This window comes from Orcinus orca, chromosome 15 (assembly GCF_937001465.1).
Source record: "Orcinus orca chromosome 15, mOrcOrc1.1, whole genome shotgun sequence".
Taxonomy (NCBI): domain Eukaryota; kingdom Metazoa; phylum Chordata; class Mammalia; order Artiodactyla; family Delphinidae; genus Orcinus; species Orcinus orca.
In genome coordinates, this window is record NC_064573.1 from 45,961,222 (window position 1) to 45,985,298 (window position 24,077).

The 24,077-nt window shown below is 40.3% G+C and overlaps 1 protein-coding gene across 2 annotated transcripts in view; it reads left to right on the plus strand.

Moving 5' to 3' along the window:
• The window catches only part of CDH2 (cadherin 2), a 215,623-nt gene extending 195,857 nt beyond the window's left edge, over window positions 1-19,766 (plus strand). For both annotated transcript variants that reach the window (XM_004273726.4, XM_004273727.4), the window contains 2 exons: window positions 8,430-8,594; window positions 18,540-19,766. In XM_004273726.4, the coding sequence (XP_004273774.1) occupies window positions 8,430-8,594; window positions 18,540-18,746 (372 nt within the window). In that variant the 3' untranslated portion in view covers window positions 18,747-19,766. The remainder of the gene's footprint in view (window positions 1-8,429; window positions 8,595-18,539) is intronic.
• Window positions 19,767-24,077: the final 4,311 nt, after the last annotated feature.

Sequence of the window (24,077 nt, forward strand, 5' to 3'; positions counted from 1 at the left end):
CTATCTTTAGATTTCCTCCAAGGTAGAATAATAGGTCACGCTAAGACAGAATGAGCTTGACCTTTTCAGAGTGGTGACATTTTTGTTTTACGTAAGGAGAAGTTGGGGCTTGGGGTGAGAATGTATTACTGAAGATGCATTCAGAAAGCTATACTTTTTGTCTCCCAAGACAGTGCTTGAAAGGGTTAAAAAAACATGTCCATGTTTATAAGGCAGTAACTGAATTACATGGAAAGAATGGGAAATTACAAACATCAGGGTAAAAAATAAATCTTACATTTTGAGAGAAGCATATCATCTTTCTGAAGCCCCTGTTACTCTGCTAGAAATGCTTTGTGTATCCACATCCTTATTTCTTTCAGCAACACCTCTTTCACAGCTCCTTACACCTTCATTTTCCATATTTTTGTAATAGTTTTATCTATTATGTTAAATTTATATTAGCTTTAAATGTGTCCTTTTAAAAGACACTAGACTAAAAGCTCTATGAGGTCAGTAACCGAGTCTGTGGCCCAAGAGACTCTTCAGAAAGTCTTTGTTGAATCAAAGTGAATTGCATTGTATTTGCTGCATGTGTTTCCAGAAAAACGTGCCATAATTTTACAATGGGAAATAAGTTGTGATAAAATTTCAACAGTGCCAGTTTCTGAAGCAGAATCACAATTTTGCACCAAAGAATGTGCTTATTCTCGAAAACAGAATTTTAAAAGAAGCTGTGACAGGGCAGCATGAACGGTAAACCACGGAAGCAGAAGCCATGAATGTGTTTAATGGAGACTCACCTCCCTCCCACTGTGGGGAGTGGTAAAGTGGCTCTCCAGTGAGATGAAAACAGAGAATGGGGGACCTTCGTCTATATATTAAGTCTCCAAGTTACTTTATTTCTATTAGGCGTATGATTTAAACCAGAAAAGCTGTTAGCAAATCTTTTGTTTTGGGGGCTTTCGTAATCCCTAGAGTCAACCTCGTTTTCCACATCAATTCCCCTGTGTAAATAGCTACCATCGTAACTACACCTCACTGGGGAAGAAAATCAGGTTGTAATGTAATTTACATAAAGCTTGCAAGTGTATTCAACTTAGCTGTCAGCGGCTGTATAGTAATGTGTTGACACCTTATCGTTATTTTATTCAATTATTTTAATGCCAGGAGCCATATAGGGTGAGGTAATAATGTTCTCCTTTTCCATCTTCCATTCCTTTTTGTGGCTGACTGCAGGGTTTCTTACCTTTGCCACAGGCAAGAAAAAGTAAAAGGTATTGGGTACCTTTTTTTTTTCCCTTGAGAATTTTGTCCATTTACTTTCATGTTAGTATTTTTATTTCTCTCACTCAGTCTTGAAACATTAAAAATATTTACCTTATCTATATGGGAATTTGAAAGTTACTTGCCTTTGCTACTGTAAAAGGAACATTTTCCACTTGTACCAACCAGCCAAACTGGCTCTTGTGTTCCATCCCTGGTTCTCACCGGTGGAGGCTGAGAAAGGACCAGGAACTTTGAGAGCCCTCCCTCTCCCTCATGTGACAGACTGTTGTTGGACCCAAGTGAAGACTCCTTTCTGACTGAAAGTCAGTGAGGCTTTAACCAGCTGTGCGCAGACCAGAGTCCTGGATTCCACGGCCTAGTTAGCATAACCACCTTGAACTTCCCTTCTGGCTCTTAAAGCCCCTCATTTTCCCCCCTTCAGCAAACTCTTCTGTCCCTTTCTTCACTGGCCCAGGCAACAAGGTACAGCCTTTTTTTTTGAAGAATAGTTGGTTTGCAATGTTGTGTTTAATTTCTCCTGTACAGCAAAGTGACTCAGGTATACAAATATATATTGTTTTTCATATTCTTTTCCATTATGGTTTATCACAGTATATTGAATGTAGTTCCCTGTGCTACACAGTAGGACCTTGTTGTTTTCCGTCTCATATGTAATAGTTTGCATCTGCTAATCCCAAACTTCCAGTCCTTCCCTCCCTCACCCCGCCCCGCCCTTGACAGCCACAGGTCTGTTCTCTATATATGAAGATACAGCTTTTTTTAGTTGTTATTTTGCTTGCTCTGGTGGTCTTTGTTTGCTCCTTCCACACTGTTCAACTGAGTCCATGATCTTGGGCAAATCATTAACCTCTCTGAGTTACGGGAATCAGTGGGATAGAACAGCACTCTCTTGGCAGGATTTTGCTTGGAGCGTCTGAAATATCACATAAGGAGGCACCTAAGGTAACTCCTGACAGATGATGGGCACCAGGTAAAGGCTGGTTTCCTTCTTTCACACTCTCAGAGCTAAAAATGGCATCAGGCACCCAGTAAGCTCTCTTTGGATACTCATGAAATGGTAAATGAATATTTTCATTGCTCTATAAAACAGACGTAATTGGGGCTTCCCTGGTGGCGCAGTGGTTGAGAGTCCGCCTGCCGATGCAGGGGACATGGGTTCGTGCCCCGGTCCGGGAAGATCCACATGCCGCAGAGCGGCTGGGCCCGTGAGCCATGGCCGCTGAGCCTCCGCGTCCGGAGCCTGTGCTCCGCAATGGGAGAGGCCACAACAGTGAGAGGCCCGCGTACCGCAAATTAATTAATTAATTAATTAATTATTTTTAAAAAAAGACATAATTGCACGATTCTGTAGATTCTACCAGCCACAGAGCTTTCTGAAATTTTTGCCTGGGAATCTAGAATTTCACTTTATACTGAAGCAGCATTTTATTTTATTTAAACGTAACCAAATGCCTTCAGGTCAATTCGTGGTATCATTTTCTGAACCAATTATAGATCATTGCAAGTCAGTGGAATTTAATAAGAAAAGACAGAACCAGAGTTAAAGCTGCTGACTAACTTCTTACTAACTCTCCCAGAATTGTGTCACCTTAAGACATTTTAAATCATAGACCCAAAAAGAAGTGTTTTCAGTTACTTGCAATGTTAATATCTAAAAACCCTAATTCTATGCCTGCTTCTCATGACCATTGCCAAATAACACATATTCCAAACGTTAGTTAAAATAAGATTTTCCATGGCCTTCGTTTGAAAACTGGATTTCTCTGGGAAGTTAATGTTGACAAAGTAAGGTTGACAATCGTAAGAGAATTTTCAGATCCACTGTTTCTCTAGAGAGTTTTAGGAACCAAATAAAGATTTCTTCTGGGGTTCTTTCTAATCTTCAGAAGTAAGGCCATGAACCCAGTGACCCTGAGAATGTTTTCAGTCTCTGTAATTCTCTTCAGAATTCTTATCCTACATGCTGTAATTTGTGTGTTTAAGTAAAGCATCATGGGATTATAAAGATATATAATTTAGGGTGTATAATTTCACATAGAGTGACCCCTTACCAAAAGGCTTAAAATTGGATCCTCGGGGCAGGACTCTGCCATAGAGCATAGATGGATGTGGACAGAAAAACCGTCTCTGTGATCTGAAGACACTTCTGCCCACTTCATACCACCATCAGATTTTCATATCCCGTATTTGCAATAGGCAAGGGAAACCATCACAGAGAAGAGTTAAGCCGCGTGTTTTAACCCAAATTCTAGTTTCCTGTAAATCAGTGGTTTTGTGCCTCTTTTTTAGATATCAGTGTATCTGAGGAACATGACACGTTTGCATCACGGAGGGGGAGGTACTCACCATGGCAAAGAGTCTCAGCAATGGGACCCAGGGTCTTTTTCCCTTCCTCCCCATTGTGAATCCCTGCCATGGTGTGTCATGCGATCCAAAGCACATTTCTTGCTCTTGTGCACATCTGGCATGAATGTCATCCCTGAGACTTTTATTCAACACATTTTTAGTGAGCACTTTCTATGGGCCTGACATATTGACCACAGACATCTTTAGACTTCCTGCTCTGGTTCTTAAGATAGTAGGAAAGGGCTATCGAAAGAAAGGTAAGAATCTGTAAATGAGTATGCTTATGCATGTATACACTAATAAGCGAAGCAGGCCAGGTGGACGGTCTGTCCTTGTCCAAACGAGATAGATGCGCTCAGCTGTAACAGCTTTCTGTGTCAGAAGTTAAGCCTGGTTTTACACCACATCTTCCTATTTGCAGGTAAAATATCCCAAAGTCTGAGTGTTGACAACTTATTAGAAAATATTTTCAATGCTGTCAACCAAACATAATGCATTTCTGCTTGTAACCTTTGGATATAGTGGGAGCTGTATAAGAAATCAAGGTGGACAAGTCCTTTCCACGTAAGAAACATCCCACTGCCTCTCGTGGCTCCAGTTATGCCAAAGAAATCACTCTGTATTCTTATATGGAGTTGTCGTGATATACTGAGGACGGTCAAGGAATGTGTCACCAGGTTAAAGACAGTCCTCAAGCATAAGATTCAATTACTTAATTTCATGTAATTGAGACCTAATAGAGCATTTTTCACCCTCAGTGTAAAAATATTTATTAACTGTCATCATCCCTGTACTTAGAGTCTGTTTTTCCCTTTCTACAAAAAGCTTCCGGGCTTCCCTGGTGGCTCAGTGGTTGAGAGTCTGCCAGCCGATGCAGGGGACACGGGTTCGTGCCCCGGTCCGGGAAGATCCCACATGCCGCGGAGCCGCTGGGCCCGTGAGCCATGGCCGCTGAGCCTGCACGTCCGGAGCCTGTGCTCCGCAACGGGAGAGGCCACAACAGTGAGAGGCCTGCATATCGCCAAAAAAAAAAAAAAGCTTCCATCATTGTCAGAAGACACGCTTACTCATAGTTAAGCCCCTGTGTTAAGCTTGGTAGTTATGTAATTAAACATCACCTGGAAAACGATGCTTCTTCATATGTAAGCATTCAGAATTCTCTAAATGAAGCCCTCTTTTTATTTTGTATAACATTTTAACATTTCAAAGGCTTTCCCGTCTGTCATACCATTATGTGCCTCTGCTTTAAGATAGTCTATAAATAACTCACACGTCCTATAAAATTTTAAATGGAGCCCATGTGTGCAAGATCAAGGTGTTTCACTCAAGTTTTGTATGGGTGCTTTGAAACACTCTACCCTCACAAAAGGAGACAGCATCCCCATGCCTTTGCTCACGCTGTTGATTCCACCAGAATGGTCCTTTCTCCCAAACCCACGTGTCATTCAAGGTTCGAACCTAATGCGCTCTTTCCCTCTCTGAGCGTTTTATACTTGGCGATGTACCAACCGTACATCCCACTCTGGCTTGTCCTACTCTGTGTGCCTGCCTCCCCTCCCGTAACACCTTGTACATCCCTCAGAGGAGGAGCTTTTCCTGAGTGCCTTCACTCGTTAGCTTAGTTGAAGCCCTTGGTTAAGAGTTGTTTAGGGGAGGGTTGTCAGAACAACTAGGGTGTCTCAACGAACACAGCTCAGTGTTAGATTGACATTTGGAAGTCAGACACACCTGGTTTTGATTCTCATGTCAATCGAATACCAGCTGTGTGACCTTGGACAAGTTACTCAACCTTTCCGAGTCTGTTTCTTCATCTAAAATTATGGTAATAAAGCATTCTTCAGAAAGAAGAAAGGAGAAGTATCAGTGAGAAGACACTTACAGGAGGCTGGTATAGCTCCTGGTACATAGTGGGTTGAATGTCAGTGACTCCTTTGTTGTTTTAATCATTCTTCACATTCCTGCCCCTTCTCCCTCATCCATCCAACCTTGTAGCTGGGACTTGACTCGCCCTCCCAGATGCCTGCGCCAGGAGCTAGGCTTTAGAGTCTAATCCATTTGAAGTCAGAGCCTGTCTCTGTGTCTCAGTAGATATGGAACCATCGACAGATGACTTGGGTGATTTGAGACTCAGTTTCCTCAATTCTTAAATGAGAATAATAAAACTTAACGTCACACAGTGTTGTTCAGAGCATTAAATGAGCAAACACATGTAAAGGATCTCGAGCATTGCCAGAACATGGTAAATATTCAAGCGTCGAATGAATCAAAACCACTATAGAGATAACTGTAAACAGTTTTGAGCTGGTTTCAGACAGAGATGAAGCCTGAACTAAAAAGAGTACCAGCAAATCTGTACTTTCTGTAAATATCAACAGTGAATTAGAGAATTTCAGTTAAGCTGGGGATGTGACGTTTTATATCACCAGAATTTAGAGGTTTGAAAACTATAAAGTATTTGCCCAAACCTAAAATTTTGATGCATTTCCACATTATAGTTAGTGTCTTTGGACATTCCTGTCCAGCTGGCTGATGCTAAAGCTGAAAGTAGTTCTGAAGGTCCAACCAATGTCCAGAGCATCCTTCTTCCCAAGTTCTTCTCTGCCTCTCAAAGTGAACAGGCTGTATTTCCAAGACATTCCCACAGGACTGCACCAGAAGAGAATCCACACTCCCTGGCTTCTTACCTCTGGGCCAGAGGTTGGAAAACTTTTTCTTTAAAGGGCTAGATAGCAAGCCTTTGGGGGCCACATATAGTCTCCGTAGAATATTCTTTGTCTTCTTTATTGTTACCGTTGTTTTAAATAATCCTTTAAAAATGTAAAAGCCATTCTTCAAGAAAAACAGGCCACAGATCAGACTGGACCCACCAACAATAGTTGGCAGACTCTAGACCAGCGGTCCCCAGCCTTTTTGGCACCAGGGACCGGTTTTGTGGAAGACAATTTTTCCACGGACCGGAGTGGGGTGGGGTGATGGCTTGGGGATGATTCAAGTGCATTATATTCATTGTGCACTTTATTTCTATTATTATTACATTGTAATATATAATGAAATGATTATACAACTCACCATAATGCTGACAGGAGGCGGAGCTCAGGTGGTAATGAGAGCGATGGGGAGCGGCTGTAAATACAGATAAGCTTCACTCTCTCACCCGCCGCCCACCTCCTACTGTGGGGCCTGGTCTGTGCCCTGGGGGTTGGGGACCCCTGCTCTAGACCACTGAAGGGAGGGAGGAGTGAAGTGGTTTTGAAACCTTGATGAACTAATGCCTTCCTCTAAGTAAAGGAAAATACACTTGCAACAGTTTCTTTTAATATGAAAGCAATATAACATTGTAGGGGAGGAAAAAGTTTTCTCGACCCTCCTCAGGTCCCTGGCTGAGTCTGAAAATTAAACCAACAAAGACAGATTAACAAGAGAAGAGCACACACGTTTGATTGAACTTTTACCTGTACATGGGGACCTTCACAAGAGAATGAAGACCTGAAGAAGTGACCAGAGCAAGAAGAGCTTATACCCTTTAGACAAAGAAACAGTAAATTTGTAAAGAATTGACAAGACAAAGGGTTTGGGCTAAGAGTAGTAAATGGTGAAGTAACTAGGAAGTTAAGGGTTATTTTAAGAAGGTTTGCCGTAAAAAAAGAAAAAGAAATAATGCCATTTGCAGCAACATGGATGGACCTAGAGATTGCCATATTGAGTGAAGTAAGTCAGACAGAGAAAGACAAATATATGATATCATTTATATGTGGAATCTAAAAAAAGGGTACAAATGAACTTATCTACAAAACAGAAATAGAGTTACAGATGTAGAAAACAACTTATGGCTATCAGGGGTAAGGGAGGGAGGGATAAATTGGGAGATTGGGATTGACATATACACACTACTGTATATAATAAAATAGATAACTAATAAGGACCTACTGTATAGAACAAGGAACTCTACTCAATACTCTGTAATGGCCTATATGGGAAAACAATCTAGAAAAGAGTGGATATATGTATATGTATAACTGATTCACTTGGAAACTAACACAACATGTAAATCAACTATACTCCAATAAAAATTTTTTTTTAAAAAATAACATTTCATTATAGTAATAAAATACACCCAAATATGACCGCCGCATTGCAGAATTACAGATGAGATTTCTTTCTTTATAGCTTTTTTATTTTCTGAGTTTTATATCATAAACACGTAATTCTTTTATCATTAAAGAAAGGTTTGTTTGTGCAGAGTTCTAGGTCCCAAATCCTAGTCTCTGATGATGAAGAGGACTTTCCTTCTCCTGGTCCAGGAGGGGGCTTTTCACATGGGAACGTTACGACCTGTTTCAGGGAAGAAGGGTGAGGTGGGAAGAGTCAGAGGGACGTTCCTGCTTCTGCCGTTTTTAAAAAGAGTGCTTGAGCTTCAGATATTTAATATGCCACGATGCCATAGTTTGGGGTAGCTGTCCTGAACCCCTTCAACATTAAGCTAGTACTTTTACTTCTATGGTACAACTATATTTTCTAGTCGGTTTTTTAGTCACTTTGTAGTGGGACCTCATCTCACTGCTGTTTCCCATTGGAAACTGATGAGGAACATAGGAAAGCAGATGGCGCACAGACTGTCGAAATGAAAAACACAGAAGAAAGAGCTGCGTGAAAGAAATATTTAATCATAACATGAAAAGCTCCTAGTGGCAACTTTTCCATTATGTTAAATTTCATTCATTTCTATGCATTCTGGTTATGAGTTTAAAAACAGAGGTGGTAACTTTCCATCTTAATGCCCGTCTCCCATGGGGTGTTGGTTTTGTCTCTTGCAGGACTATGATTTGAGCCAGCTCCAGCAGCCTGATACCGTGGAGCCAGATGCCATCAAGCCGGTCGGAATCCGACGGTTGGATGAGAGACCCATCCATGCTGAGCCCCAGTACCCGGTTCGATCTGCAGCCCCGCACCCTGGGGACATCGGTGACTTTATTAATGAGGTGCAAAGAGAGACTTACTTTTTTTTATAAGGGTGTTCATTTTATGCTAACAGTTAGTACTATGGAGACCACAACTTGCTGGGAATACAGCTATGTAGTTCATTAAAACACAATTCTTTTTCCTAACTTTATGCAAAAGGAAATGTGGCTTCAGTAACAGAGAACAGATGAGATGGCTTTGGTCAGCCCAAAAGAGACGGATCAACTAATATTCTGCATTTGTAAACGACATCCGTATATATTATCAGTATTAGTCACACTCTCTCCAAAAGAATTTTTTCCCTAGATTACAAGTAATAAATAGGCTAACGAAATTATAGTGAATTCTAATTTCAGTTATTAACACCGATACATGTAATAAGAGTTCATTTTCCTCACACTGTACCCTTTGAATGCCACAAATGGTGAGAATTCAGTGCCTACCCAACGAGAGGTCCATCATATGAGATTAACAGGAAGAGCAGCTAAATTAAATATTATGTAAGTGATTTAAATACTTGTCTAGTTGAGGAGTTTTAAGAGCTTCTGCAAGAGGCAGCTAATTCTCTGTTGAATATAACAGATATGATTTCCACTGTCAAAATTATTATGGTATTCTCTTATTTCATTACTGACCAAGAGTTCTGCTACACTTAATCCTTAAGTTTTGAAGTCAGATGATTTATACTGCTTCTTTTGATCATGTCTACAGTTTTACTGCAATTCTTTTTTTTTTTTTTTTTTGCGGTACCCTGGCCTCTCACTGTCGTGGCCTCTCCCGTTGCGGAGCACAGGCTCCGGACGCGCAGGCTTAGCGGCCATGGCTCACGGGCCCAGCTGCTCCGCGGCATGTGGGATCTTCCCGGACCGGGGCACGAACCCGTGTCCCCTGCATCGGCAGGTGGACTCTCGACCACTGTGCCACCAGGGAAGCCCTGCAATTCTTCTTTCAAATTTTTATTGTTAGTATAAGAAAATGATACATATTGATATTGATCGTGAATATATGGCAGGGCCTGTGTTCTCTGGCCAGATCCTCCCACTCAGAATCTCCAAGATTAGACTTGGTCTCAGTGCCTTACAAAGTGGAAAGCATCTGTTGTATATATTGCCTTCAGTCTCGTGCAGATAAGACTCATTTCCTGGGCTTCCTTGAAATAGTTGTATATTACATCTACATAATCAATCTACCTTAGATTTTTAGATGCTCTTATAGTTTGTAGGAAAAGTTTTGAAACAAAATTAGCTTATCTGTCTTTACAATATTCATTACTATCTATTCCTAAAATACATGCTACTTTTTGAACTTATCTGTTCACTTCTGTTAAATTGGTAATAGGTTAATTTGTAGTAGACATGATTTAAAAGCTGATAGAAGGCAAAAACAGGATGCTGGTAACTCCTTTATGTACAAAAATATGCCCCGACTTTTCCAGATTACTTATATACATATAGGCCTGGTTAGGGGAATTAGCAAGAATATATATGATATAAATATATTATATAAAACATATATATTATATAAAATATAATATATATTATAAAATTAATATATATTATATAAAATATATATTTATATATATATAACTAGATATTTTTGAATATATAAGAGTGCCTGATGATTTTACTTCTAATTTAGCTTTCGTCATTACAAGAAATTATTTATTCCTGTGGTGGTCAGGTTTCAAGATATAGTGAACCTTTGACTGTAGGTGTAGGCACTGGATTTTTTTCAAGCAAGATTTCTGGCTTTGGTGTAATTCAGCAAATACTTACCTGAATGTTTCTGCCAGTCCCTGAAGTGTCACTGTTCCGTGGGCTTCCATCCCATCCAGGACACTCTGCTTTTCTCGTGATAAAATTCAAGCACTAAGGGTCATTTCTAAGGCTGTCTGTAATCTGATTCCTGCCCTCTCTTCCCTCCACATTCCCTTTCTGTGCTGCAGCCCCCTGAACTATTTGTAGTTCCTCAAAAGCATCACAGGTTTAACTATAACTTTTGCAAAGCCCTTCCTTCTTGACCTTCAGTGAGACACTCATTTAGCCTTCAGATTCAACTCAAGTGCCCCTTCTCTGTGAAGCCCCTTTGATACCCCTGGGAAGGTTACAAGACTCTCCCTCACCATGGGGTGTCACTATTAGTATTTATTTCTTCCTTATGAGTGCGTCCATTCTCTCTGAAACGGGGGCCATTTCCCGTTCTTCTTTGTGTAACCTAAACATCTACTATGTTGCGTAACTCTTAGATTCTGTTGTTTCAAGGAATTCAAGGACTGTGGCGGGCGTGTAGGGCGTGCAGCCATGAGCATCACCCATCTGCATTTGGCTGGGGTTCACTGGGGCCCATGTCTGGAGGCTTTCCCTCTCACTGGTGCCGGTTACATTCAGGAAGTGAGGATATTGGCTGTTCCAAGTTGTGTGTTTTGTGTACCTTGTGTTTGTGTCTGGTGCGTTCACTCATTTTTTTTTTTTTTTTTAACATGACTGGATTTTTTTCAGTAGAGAGAGGAGAGTATCTAGTTAGTAAGGTTCAGTTGCCCAGCCCTTCTAATGCCACAGTAGGAAAAGGTACACAGTAGGAATTTCCGTTTGGAATTGCCTTTTCCTAAAACAGCGCCCAGGTACACAGTCTATAAAGTGGCTGGAGGTCGTAGCAAACATGTGAATACATATATGAAGAAGTTTGTTCTGAACAACTGACTTGCAGATTAACTTCCAGAATACAACCCATTCATACTTTGAAAATTGTCTGCGTTTGTTAGAAATGGCTCATTTGGAAATCATCTTGAGCTTGGTTAAGGATTATTCATTTACCAGATAACTACCGAATATCTATGGTGTGTACATCCTGTGCCAGTGATGTGTAGATAAGACATTAGACAGAGATTCTCTCTGTGTGAGTTCCCTGCGCTGCTGCTAGCGTGATCTCTGTACCAGGCAAACGTTCCAGTATCTGAACTCTTACTTTGCCAGGCAGAGGACACCCATTAGATCTGGTTCTTATTAGGTGGTCTGGCTTCATCTCAGGCCCCTCCCCTACCTGCATCCTACAGGCCAGCAACAGAGACCTCTACTTGTAATTTCTTCTCAGCTTGTGATTCCATGCCAGCACCAGTTCCCACAGTGTTTTTCCTGCCTGGAGTGTCCTTTGCCCTTTTTCTAGATATTAGTTAAGTCTTTACCAGACCAAGAAGGGTCAGGGACACAGAGTATGGGTGGGCACCATCCTGCAACATCCCAATGTACCTAGAACTCGCCTCCCTCCGTGACTCCTATCCCAAGCATCCCTTCTACCTCCCCTCAGGGCCCTCCTGTGGTCCAGTGGAAGAGGTGTATCCCTGGGGAATCATTGTGGGGCACACTGGTTCGGTGAGTACATGAATGGACAAAAGGATCACATTTGGAAATTATTCCCCAAATGGCTACTGAATCCTTGAAATTGCATGTGATTGTAAGGCAGAGGAATATGGAGTAGAAAGGGGAACCCAAAATCTATACCTAGAAATGCCCTACTTTTGGACACAGGAAAAAGAAAGTCTAAGGCGTTTAAGGTGTCACAGAAAACAACTAAAAAGAGGGTCGAGGGATGTGATGGTCAGGTCTGTGGAAAAGTCCAAAGAGATCAAACTGTTCAAAGGCCTAAATCAGAGATTACATTCAGACTCACTGTGTAGATTCTTCCACCTAAGACACGCATTAAGACTTGTACAGTATCTTTCTATAATTGGACAGATAAAAATAAATACAGGTAAAGTTTTAAAAGTGGTGGAAGTCACCTAGAAAGAACTCAAGCACATTTTATAAATACACTTAAAATACAAACAGATTTCTTTATCCCCAGGTTTTATTTGGTTTAGCATAATACCGAATGTTCCAAAGGAAGAAGAATATAGTGGTGATTATAATTGGAGTGTGTTTACAGGTGTAAGGAATAGGTAAACGCATGAGAAATTTTTCTAGTTTGTTTATTTAAATAATAAATCTCAAAAATGATAGCGTTTCCAGATGGTAGGTAGGGTAAAACAAATCACACATTTTTGAATTTTAAACACAGAATTTCATTCTATTTTGAGATTTTTAAACAAGACCTTCAGATGGTGAAAAGTTGCAACAGTGTCATTTAATCTCAGCCCGACAGTAGATATTAGCATACCTCCAGTGACGATACTAATTCTGTATATTTCTTTGTCTCAGGAATCTAAAAACCAAGGACATATTTCTATTAAAGGACTGACTTTTGATTAATAGTATTAAAAAACTTATGGAAGGTGCTCCTGGAATACTTTGTTTAAAACTCCTGAAGTTTAAAATTGTTGCCTTTTTTCTCCTATTAATTAAATTTAACATGTTCTTTTAAAAATATCTTTGTCTTCTCCTATAAGAGTTAGGCGTTTTAGTTCAAATCCAGGTGCCTCATTTAACAGCTCTGTGACCTTGTACAAGGTCAAGGTCCTTGGACGTAACCACTTGGATTTCTAGTTTTCTTATTCATAAAATGGGGGTGAGAATAGACCCTTCTATTAAGATTGCAGTGAGGAATGAATAATAAAATCGATGTAAAGTGCTTGGTATAGTGACTGTTGCATAGTAAAATCTCTTAATTATTATTAGTATTGTATTATCATTACAAGTTACTATTCAGGAGTAAAAACTTTCTACAGCCCTATAACTGTAAATAAAACAGATAGAAACCTCTCCTTTTCAAAAAAAAAAAAAAAGCTTTCAGTAAAATGAATTTCCCAGAAGGAGACACAGTCATGTTGGCGTTAAGTCACAGAATTCCACTGTCATGTGATCATGGTATACTTTTATGTCCGCAGATATTTTAAACCTAAATCCTAGCTTCTTCTGAAAGGTATAGATAGAAACATGAACGAGGTGCTGAGGAGAAAAAATTAAGCCCAGGACAACAGTACAAAGCTACCATCTAGAATACTTACTGGATGTCAAGCAGTGTTTTGGACAGCGGATATGAAATGAATACAACACCACCTCAGCAGAAAGGGATGTCACAATCTAGTGTAACCAAAACATGGCAATAAAAGTAAAGAGGACCAGAGAGACCACAGGAATTACTCTCGGTCATGGTTAGGGGAAAACTTTTTTTTTTTTTTTTTTGCGGTATGTGGGCCTCTCACTACTGTGGCCTCTCCCGTTGCAGAGCACAGGCTCTGGACGCGCAGGCTCAGCAGCCATAGCTCACGGGCCCAGCCGCTCCGCGGCATGTGGGATCTTCCCGGACCGGGGCATGAACCCGTGTCCCCTGCATCGGCAGGCGGACTCTCAACCACTGCGCCACCAGGGAAGCCCAGAAGTGACATTTTTAACAGTGGATGGATGGATGGATGGAAATTAAATGAAAAAATATGAGATGGGACATTTTAAACAAAAGGAATCACGTTTCAGCTAGCAGGAAATGAATGCATAAATAACATGGAGGTACACTAAGAACATGGGTTTTTTAGGTTTGGGGAGATTTTGGTGAATAATTCAGTTATGGTTGCTGGAATTGAGAAGAGTTGCAACAGAAGAGGTGGGTGAACAGATTAGGTTCACTGAATGCTCCTCAGAGGGTTTTGACATCATCCTATAGCTTACTCTAACATCAGGCATCAGGCATTTGAGTAACACCTAGTTTTTTCCATGTCTGCAAACTTCATCTATGATGTACTTATTAAACTTTTAATCAATTGTAACTTTTTTTAAAATAAAAATAATTGTTTTAAAGTGCCTATGCACCAATTAAAAATCATCTTGCATACACCTAGGGGGACTCCTCCCTTATTTTGGAAACACTGCTGTAGGGGATAGCAATCAGAAAGTTTTACTTGGCGTGGGGAGGATTGACATCAAATAATCAAATAACGTCTGAAAAAGGAACCAATAGTTGTTTGTAAGTAGAAACAGGAATAGGGAATTCCCTGGCAGTCCAGTGATTAAGGCTCTGCGCTTTCACTACCGAGGGCCTGGGTTCCATCCCTAGTCTGTGAACTAAGATCTCACAAGCTGCACACCGCACACCCCCCAAAAAAGCAGGAATAGTCCTGGGGACAGGGAGACCAGTCAGGCCTTTGCTGTGGTCCAGGCAGGATATAATGATGACCTGAACTAAGGCGGTGGATTTGAGACAATAGAGGACTGGATGTAAGGGATCAATAGGACCTCTTTCCTCTTACCTCCTTCGTGTGTTCCCTCACCCAAGAATGTGGGTTTTTTATAGTCCCTATAGAAGCATGTCTCCATCCATAAAGCATGGGATCAGAAGTCTATAAATATAAGCTCAGCAAGAATTCAGCCAGGGCCACAGCTCTTTGATTTGACAGAGGCAGTTCACTATGGAAACTAGTTCAGATTTATCCAGAGTTCAAGCTCTGCCTGTCCAGGAAAGGTGAAACAAGCGCATCCTCTTCTAGATTTAGTCAAACCCAGGTAGGGAGAGAGAAACACATGCAGTTAGCTTGTAAATGTGGCAACAGCGTGTCACACATCATGTGAAGGGGTGTCCACACGTACAAATAAAGGAATCCCATAAGGGAGGACCAGAGCTCGTGTGCCCCGCCTCCCACTCCCAGATTTATCGGTACGTTCACCCTGCTTGCCGGCCTGTCACCATCAGTTTCTCAGGACTTGACTATGAACTTTTTAGAATTACCAAAATACTACCCGGCATTGATATAATGCCTCAGCCGGAACAGTCATATTTTATTCTCGGATACAAATCAGTGCTCTCCAAGTGGAGGGGACTTAAAGTTCTTAACCTTCAGCCTAGAAAGACGGCTCTTGCCTAAGAATTCTTGAAAACTTCACTGGGTTTTGCTCTTTTGTAATCATGAAAACCTGAGGCAGTGTTTGATGTTCTGGCTAGCACAGTGACCTCTCAGGGGTTTTATAGCCTTAACCCCTTTTTTAAAAAATAAGTAAAGCATAGATTCAACAGCTATCAGAATGACCAGAAAGTCAGGGCAGATTAAAAAAATTTTTAAGAAATATTTTTGAGAACCTCGGTGGTGAGTATGGAGCTGGATTCTCACCAGTGTTATATTTGTTTTAAGGAAATTAATTAGGTGGCATAGACATTTGATGAAGAGTCTTGGGCCCTTTAACACACTGGTGAAGACCAGGGAGCGTCTAGCATTTATTTTAAGTCACAGGAAGCACAGGCCATGGTTTTCATCTCCAGGGAATCCAGGCACACATGATGCCCTGCCATTGACCTTTTCAAGTTCGTCTTCACCTTTCCGTATTTCCAGTTTGGTGCTGATGCCATGATTCACATATCTTCTGTATTTCAGGATCCAGGCAGAAGGAAAACTTTCCTCTGGGGCAGGCTCGTCTCCTGGCAGAGGGGGAAAGGCGAGGGGACTGGTGGAAGCATGTTAGACTCTTCGAGTCTCCTCCACGCAGCTGCTTCCATTCATTGGCCAACGCCAGTTGGGTAGCCAAGCCTGACAGTGGGTTAGGGAAGTCAGCTGGCTCCAGAGAGGCACTTGTGGTGCTGCGGGCGTGTGATCCACCCACAGGGAGAGGATGGTGAATCACTGAGGACAGTAACACAATCTACCACAAAAAGAAATTAGGAATTTTGAGAAATTGGGAGTTTGCAGTTCTCCGTCTTAACAGAATTGCCCTGTAGCTTATTCTGTAAATATGATCAAGAAACTCCTATCCAAAATTATTTGTGTTTTATATACTGAAGTAGTTCAAGGAAGACTTGTTTTATTTTACTTTACACAGGCATGTCTGGGTTATAGTCTACCTGAGAAGAGGAACAGTGGTGTTTAATTAAAGGTTAGGATTGTTGGTGAGACAGACTTTGGGATGGGGAAGCAGTAGGGTGTACTTTTCTTTCTGGTTTTTGATTGAAGTGCAGCAGCTGCCATTTTGTTTCTAAAATGCTATGTCTTCACATCTATTTTTCTTTTTTTCAAATTCCAAAGCAAGAATCTTTTTCTCTAACCTTAAAAATTAAAAAAAAAAAAATCACTAATATTCCTTGAGCTCTAACAAGTGCCAGATACTGTGGTGAGCCCTTGGGTCCCTTTTATTTTATTTGGTCTCCGTAATGATCCTATTACTGTGATTACAGTTGCAGATGAGGAAATGAAGCTGGTAGAGCTTAGCCCAGGTCCCACAGCTAGTACTGTGCGGAGCCGAAGCGTCGCCCCAGAGTCTGAGCTCTTAACCACTACGTGTGCTGACTCTGACCTTAATTTTCATGCCCTTTTCCCTCTCCCTCCTCCTTTCTACTGATAAAAAACATATATGTACTCATAAAACACATGTGGATTGGAAGGACTGATCTAAAGATGGACAGTTCATCACGTCTTGGATGAGTGAAGCCACCATAAGCCCACCGGCATTTTTTTTTAAGTCTTTATTGGACTATAATTGCTTCACAATACTGTGTTAGTTTCTGTTGTACACCAAAGTGAATCAGCTATATGCATACATATGTCCCCATATCCCCTCCCTCATGAGCCTCCCTCCCATCCTTCCTATCCCACCCCTCTAGGTCATACCAAAGCACCAATCTGATCTCCCTGTGCTATGCGGCTGCTTCCCACTAGCTATTTTACATTCGGTAGTGTATGTATGTCGATGCTACTCTCACTTCGTCCCAGCTTCCCCCTCCCACCCTGTGTCCTCAAGTCCATTTTCTATGTCTACATCTAAGAGTTGTGGGAAAAGAGAATGATTGTTTGGAGACTAACATTGGTATATCTTGGACTTACTAGAATGGAAGTGGGAAAAAAATAGAGAAAAAAATACTTAGTATTTTTAGTATAAAAATACTTAGTATGTGGCAAAAAGACATAGTATTAAATCTTTAAAGTTTTGTAGAGCATAATTATGAATTACGATAGCTTCAGATACATGAGTTATGTATAAAGAAAGCATCTTTTTGCAGGAGTTAAGTGTATTGATAAGCATTTCATTGATTCTTATTTTTCCAATTCTTTTTAAGAGCCATGTATACACATATTACTTTACATTGGCAGGATCCTCTTCCTCAATGTTTATACTATGTATTGATATTGGATCATGACGTTTCTAAAGCCTGTGGGAGCTAGAAGTCACTCCGTTCTTAAAAAATAATACCTGATCACAATTTATCAATTAATTTCACATTTTATGTTCTGTTGAGAACATAAATGATTTAGTGAATAACTTTCCTTGTATTGTAATCACTTCTGGCCCATCTTCTTTCTTCCTTTGACATCTTTCCAAACTTATGTCAAATAGAATGCCACTTCCTCCTTGGACACGTAGCTCTCATCGCCGGTCGAAGTTTGTTTTCAGCATTCTGATAATTTTTGTCTAGACTTCATAGTTTGGGTACTTGTTTATCATTTATTTCATACTACAATAACGTTTGTTATGCTAGACTGTAAGCTTACAGAGGGCAAGGATCATATGGCACTCATTTCTATGTCTCTCTTTTTGCCTTGCCTATAATTCCTTTTAAGCCAGTCTGTTGTCAGAATCCTCTGACTGACCCTACATAGATTAGGGTCCACATACCACATGATTTCATAGCCTTCTGTATTATTTCATGTAACTTACTCTTCCAGTAATTATTCAAAACTGGTCTTGCCCGATGTACTGTTACAGGAATGCATCACAAGACTTCATTTAGGGTCTTCCCCCTCACAGCTTCAGGCAGTTGGCCATTCATTTCTGTCACCTGTCAAACGCATTCTCCAATGAACCGTGTCCCGTGGTATGTTTCGGCCTCACTGGGCTAGACTCCTTAGGGTTCTTTCTTCGCAGAGGAAAAGACAACAGTTAGTTTTTGTCTAACTTTCAAACATGGTGATAACCCCAGTTTCTCTGGGTTGCAAATGCGGTGGTCTGCAGGTGGAAACTTAAAAACAAGTGTTTGATGCCACGGGACCACTAGTGTCTGCTTGTGGATTTGCTAATTGTAACCCTCTCTTCATCCTTTTCTTGTCTTCCAAACTGCAGGGCCTTAAAGCTGCTGACAACGATCCCACAGCTCCGCCGTATGACTCCCTCTTAGTGTTTGACTATGAAGGCAGTGGTTCCACGGCCGGGTCCTTGAGCTCCCTGAACTCCTCCAGTAGTGGAGGCGACCAGGATTATGACTACCTGAACGACTGGGGGCCCCGCTTCAAGAAACTCGCCGACATGTACGGTGGAGGTGATGACTGAACTTCAGGGTGAACTTCGCTTTTGGACAAGTACAAACAATTTCAACTGATATTCCCAAAAAGCATTCAGAAGCTAGGCTTGAACTTTGTAGTCTACTAGCACAGTGCTTGCTGGAGGCTGTGGCAGAGGCTGTAAACCAGTTTGGGCTCAGAGGGAATATCAGTGATCCAATACTGTTTGGAAAGACACTGAGCTCAGTTACACTTGAATTTTACAGTACAGAAGCACTGGGATTTTATGTGCCTTTTTGTACCTTTTTCAGATTGGAATTAGTTTTATGTTTAAGGCTTTAATGGTACTGATTTCTGAAACGATAAGTAAAAGACAAAATATTTTGTGGTGGGAGCAGTAAGTTAAACCATGATATGCTTCGACACGCTTTTGTTACAATGCATTTGCTTTTATTAAAAATACGGAATTAAAGAGACAAAACCACTCATGGAGCAATTTTATTATCTTGGGGGATGAGACCATGAGATTGGAAAATGTACATTACTTCTAGATTTAGACTTTAGTTTTTTTTTTGTTTTTTTTTTTTCCACTAAAATCTTAAAACTTATGCAGCTGGTTGCAAATAAAGGGAGTTTTCATATCACCAATTTGTAGCAAAATTGAATTTTTTCATAAACTAGAATGTTAGACACATTTTGGTCTTAATCCATGTACACTTTTTTATTTACTGTATTTTTTCCACTTCACTGTAAAAATGGTATGTGTACATAATGTTTTATTGGCATAGTCTATGGAGAAGTGCAGAAACTTCAGAACACGTGTATGTATTATTTGGACTGGATTCAGGTTTTTTGCATGTTTATATCTTTCGTTATGGATAAAGTATTTACAAAACAGTGACATTTGATTCAGTTGTTGAGCTGTAGTTAGAATACTCAATTTTTAATTTTTTTATTTTTTTTATTTTTTATTTTCATTTTTGTTTGGGGAGGGAGAAAAGTTCTTAGCACAAATGTTTTACATAATTTGTACCAAAAAAAAAAAAAAAAGGAAACATAAGAAACGAAAGGGGTGGCCTGACACTGGTGGCACTACTAAAGTGTGTGTTTTTTTAAAAAAATGAAAAAAAAAGCTTTTAAACTGGAGAGACTTCTGACAACAGCTTTGCCTCTGTATTGTGTACCAGAATATAAATGATACACCTCTGACCCCAGCGTTCTGAATAAAATGCTAATTTTGGATCTGGTGACTGGTTTGAACTTTTTCTTTTCTACTTGAGCTGCTTTGAACGTTGCAAAGATCCAGGTCCTGGAGTTGCGTTGAGAACCGTAGTACAAAAGCGTGTATTAGTTCTTGCACTGTTCACCACTGAAAGCCTTAGCGTGGCAGCCGTGTCCAGTGGGCAGCAGAGAGAACCACTGTGGATCTTCTCATCATAGAAGAAAAACACCGAGTGACACAAGAATAGACTACACTGAAGGTGGTATACAAATCACATCCTTAAGTTCAGTGAACTTTGTGTCATTCTTAACATCCTTTATGCCCTTCTGCTCGTGCTTGTGGTTACAACTGACTCCAACGGGCCTTTCCCACTAGAGCACCAATTTAAAGAAAAGCTCACTAAAAAGGGCTAGAGCTGGCCCTGGAAACTGCAGCGGATGCCAGGAATTCCCAGGCAATCTGTTGAAGCCATTGTTTGATGTATCTAGTGAAATACACTTTGGTCTGACTTCTATTCATTGACTGGACCTTTTTTTCCCCCCAGCTTTATTAAAGAGGTATAACTGACAAAATTTTGTATATTTGAAGTGTACAATGTGATGACTTGATATACGTATACATTGTGAAATGATTTCCACAATCATATTATTTAATGAATCTATCACCTCACATAGTTACCCTTTTTGTGTATGTGTGGTGAGAACACTTAAGATCTACTCTCTTAACAAACTTCAAGCACATAGTACAGTAGGAACCTGATGTAGTCACAGAGGACAGAAAAGCAAAACCACCTTACTCAGTTCTGTAAAACTGTTCAGTGTCATACTATGATTCATAAATGGATTTTAAGAGACTTGAAAAAATTCTCACTCTGTTTTCCTGTATCCCCTCATGATCGTTATCTCACTACATATGCTTATGTTGTACACTTTGAAAAAAACTTACACAATATACCTCCTCTAATTAACTCCATGTGGTTTTTTGCTTAACTTAAAGATAATTTTATATTAGTGAAATTTACTTTTCTATTGATTCACTCTGTAAGCAATAGTTTCTTGTTACTTTTCTAATCATTAAATGCCAGACCTTACCTCTGGGAATTTTCATAATGAAACTTACTAATTTGCTAATTGGAATAGTCTTTTTTTTTAATGGATTTTTAGACTGCACCTCTGTGCTGCTGTACATCCAAATGAAAACTGAACTATCTTCTTAAATTCAAATGTTGCAACATTTAAAATTCGCAGCACTCAGGTAAACAAATATGATTACTTTCTTTTTTTTAATTTTATTTATTTTTGGCTGTGTTGGGTCTTCCTTAATGCGCTCAGACTTTCTTTAGTTGCAGTGAGCGGGGACTACTCTTCGTTGCGGTGAGCAGGCTTCTCATTGCAGTGGCTTCCCTTGTTGCGGAGCATGGGCTCTAGGTGTGTGGGCTTCAGTAGTTGTGGCGCACAGGCTTAGTTGCTCTACGGCATGTGGCATCTTCCCAGACCAGGGATCGAACTCGTGTTCCCTGAATTGGCAGGTGGATTCTTAACCACTGTGCCACCAGGGAAGTCCCCCAATTACTTTCTTATGGTTGATGTTCATTCACAGACTATCTCTAACACAGGCATACATTGTTCTATTGCCCTTTGCTTTATTGCGCTTTGCAGATACTGCATTTTTTTACAAAATGAAGGTTTGTGGCAACCCTGCGTGGAGCACATCTATCATGCCATTTTTACAACAGCATTTGCGTAACTGCTTGTTTCTGTGTCACATTTTGGTAATTCTTGCAATATTATAAACCCTCCACCAGCATAAAAGATTATTACTCACCAAAGCCTCAGATGATGGTTAGCATTATTTTAGCAATAAAGTATTTTTTAATTAAGTGCATTTTTTTAGACATAATGCTGATGCCTACTTAGTAGACTACAGTATGGTGTAAACATAACTTTTTTTTTTTTTTGCGGTACGCGGGCCTCACTGTTGGGGCCTCTCCCGTTGCGGAGCACAGGCTCCAGACGCGCAGGCCCAGCGGCCATGGCTCATGGGCCCAGCCGCTCCGCGGCATGTGGGATCTTCCCGGACCGGGACACAAACCCGCGTCCGCTGCATCGGCAGGCGGACTCTCAACCACTGCGCCACCAGGGAAGCCCTAAACATAACTTTTATGTGCATCAGGAAACCAGAAAAAATTTGTGTGGCTCTATAGCGATATTCACTTTATTGTAGTGGTCTGTAACTGAACCCTCAATATCTCTGAGGTATGCTTGTGTGTATATATATATATATATATATATACACACACACACAGACATATATATATATAAATTTTAAGCACTAATAATAAGCATTTTATATATACACAATCAGTAAATGTAAACATAGTATTTTTCAAAACTTCCCTTTTTTGCAGGAGTAATTCATGACTACATTTCCTTTGTGAAAATACTTTTTCAAATTTAAAAAAAACAGGAAACAGAAAGTAGAAGCCCCCTGCCCTGATACAGGAGGAACATCTGTTTAGCTATTTAATATGTAATTTCTAGTCTTTTCCAAAAAAGCATTTTTACATATACCTTTCCATAAAGATTTTATTTTGTTTTGTTTTCATGAAAGTGGGATTGTATATTATGTATTTTCTGTAATTTGTCTTTTTCACTAGGAATGAATCTTGGAAATTTTTCCATATTAGTGTACATATCTACTTCATTCTTTTTAATTGCTACATATAGTATACCTTAATATGCACATAGAGTTTAACACTTTCCCAAGTCACTGGTCCCCAACCTTTTTGGCACCAGGGACCAGTTTCATGGGAGACAGTTTTTCCACGAATGGGGTGGAGGATGGTTTGGGAATGATTCAAGTGTATTACATTTATTGTGCACTTTATTTCTATTATTATTACATTGTAATATATAATGAAATAATTATACAACTCACCATAATGCAGAATCAGTGTGAGCCCTGAGCTTGTTTTCACTTGCCACTCACTGATAGGGTTTTGACGAGCCTGCAAGCAATTGACATATTAAGGTCTCTGTGCAGTCAAACCTCTGTGCTAATGATAATCTGTATGTGCAGCCACTCCCCAGCACTAGCATCACCGCCTCAGCTCCACCTCAGATCATCAGGCATTAGATTCTCATATGGAGCGCACAGCCTAGATCCCTCGCATGCGCAGTTCACACTAGGGTTCGCGCTCCTATGAGAATCTAATGCCGGTGGAACTCACGTGGTAATGCGAGCGATGGGGATCAGCTGTAAATACAGATGAAGCTTCACTCGCACACCCGCCGCTCACCTCCTGCTGTGTGGCCCGGTTCCTAACAGGCCATGGACCAGTACCAGTCCTCGGCCCAAGGGTTGGGGACCCCTGTCCTAAGTAATTGGGTGTTTCCAACTTTTTCACTACTACAAACAACGCTGAAATCAGTTAACATCCTTCTGCCTGTCTCTTCGCATGTTAGATGCTTGGAGGTGGAATTGCTAGATTAAAGAATGTGAAGAGTAGTTAATTAAATATGGCTAAAATTATAAGTGTTTTAATGTTACTTCAAAGTGCCTTTTAGCTAAAAGATGATGAGGCTTTCTAAAAGCCAGCAACTTCCTTCTTTGGCAAAAGGATTTTATGCTGCTCAAAATAGTAACCACAAAATGTAAGACAATCTAGCCAAGGCCTTTTTCTTGTTTCTTTGGAAGGTAGCCTTTGAGTCAGGCCACAGTGCTAGTTTCAAATACTCTGTAAAATGACTGTAACTATGTAATGTAATAAAACCTTGAAGACTATATTTATGAACGTGGTTTATGGACCCCATCAAGAAACATGTTTTTCTAGGTCGTTTCTAGTGATTTGGATCACTTCTGCAACATTGCCAATAAAAAAACTTGCATACAAAGTGCTAGAATCTCTGTGAAGTGGGTTATTTTCCATGACAAAAATGTCTGCATTTTAAATTTTAATGAGACATGACCAAATTGCCCTAATAAACACTACACCAATTGACACTCCCGACAACACTGTATATAAAAATCTATAGATCCTCATCTTCAACAATCTGAGACATTACACGTGTTTAAAAGTTTTGCCAATATGATACACAACATAAGATAAACTCATGCTAATTATGACTTTCCTGATTACTAATGAGATGGGTTGGTGAT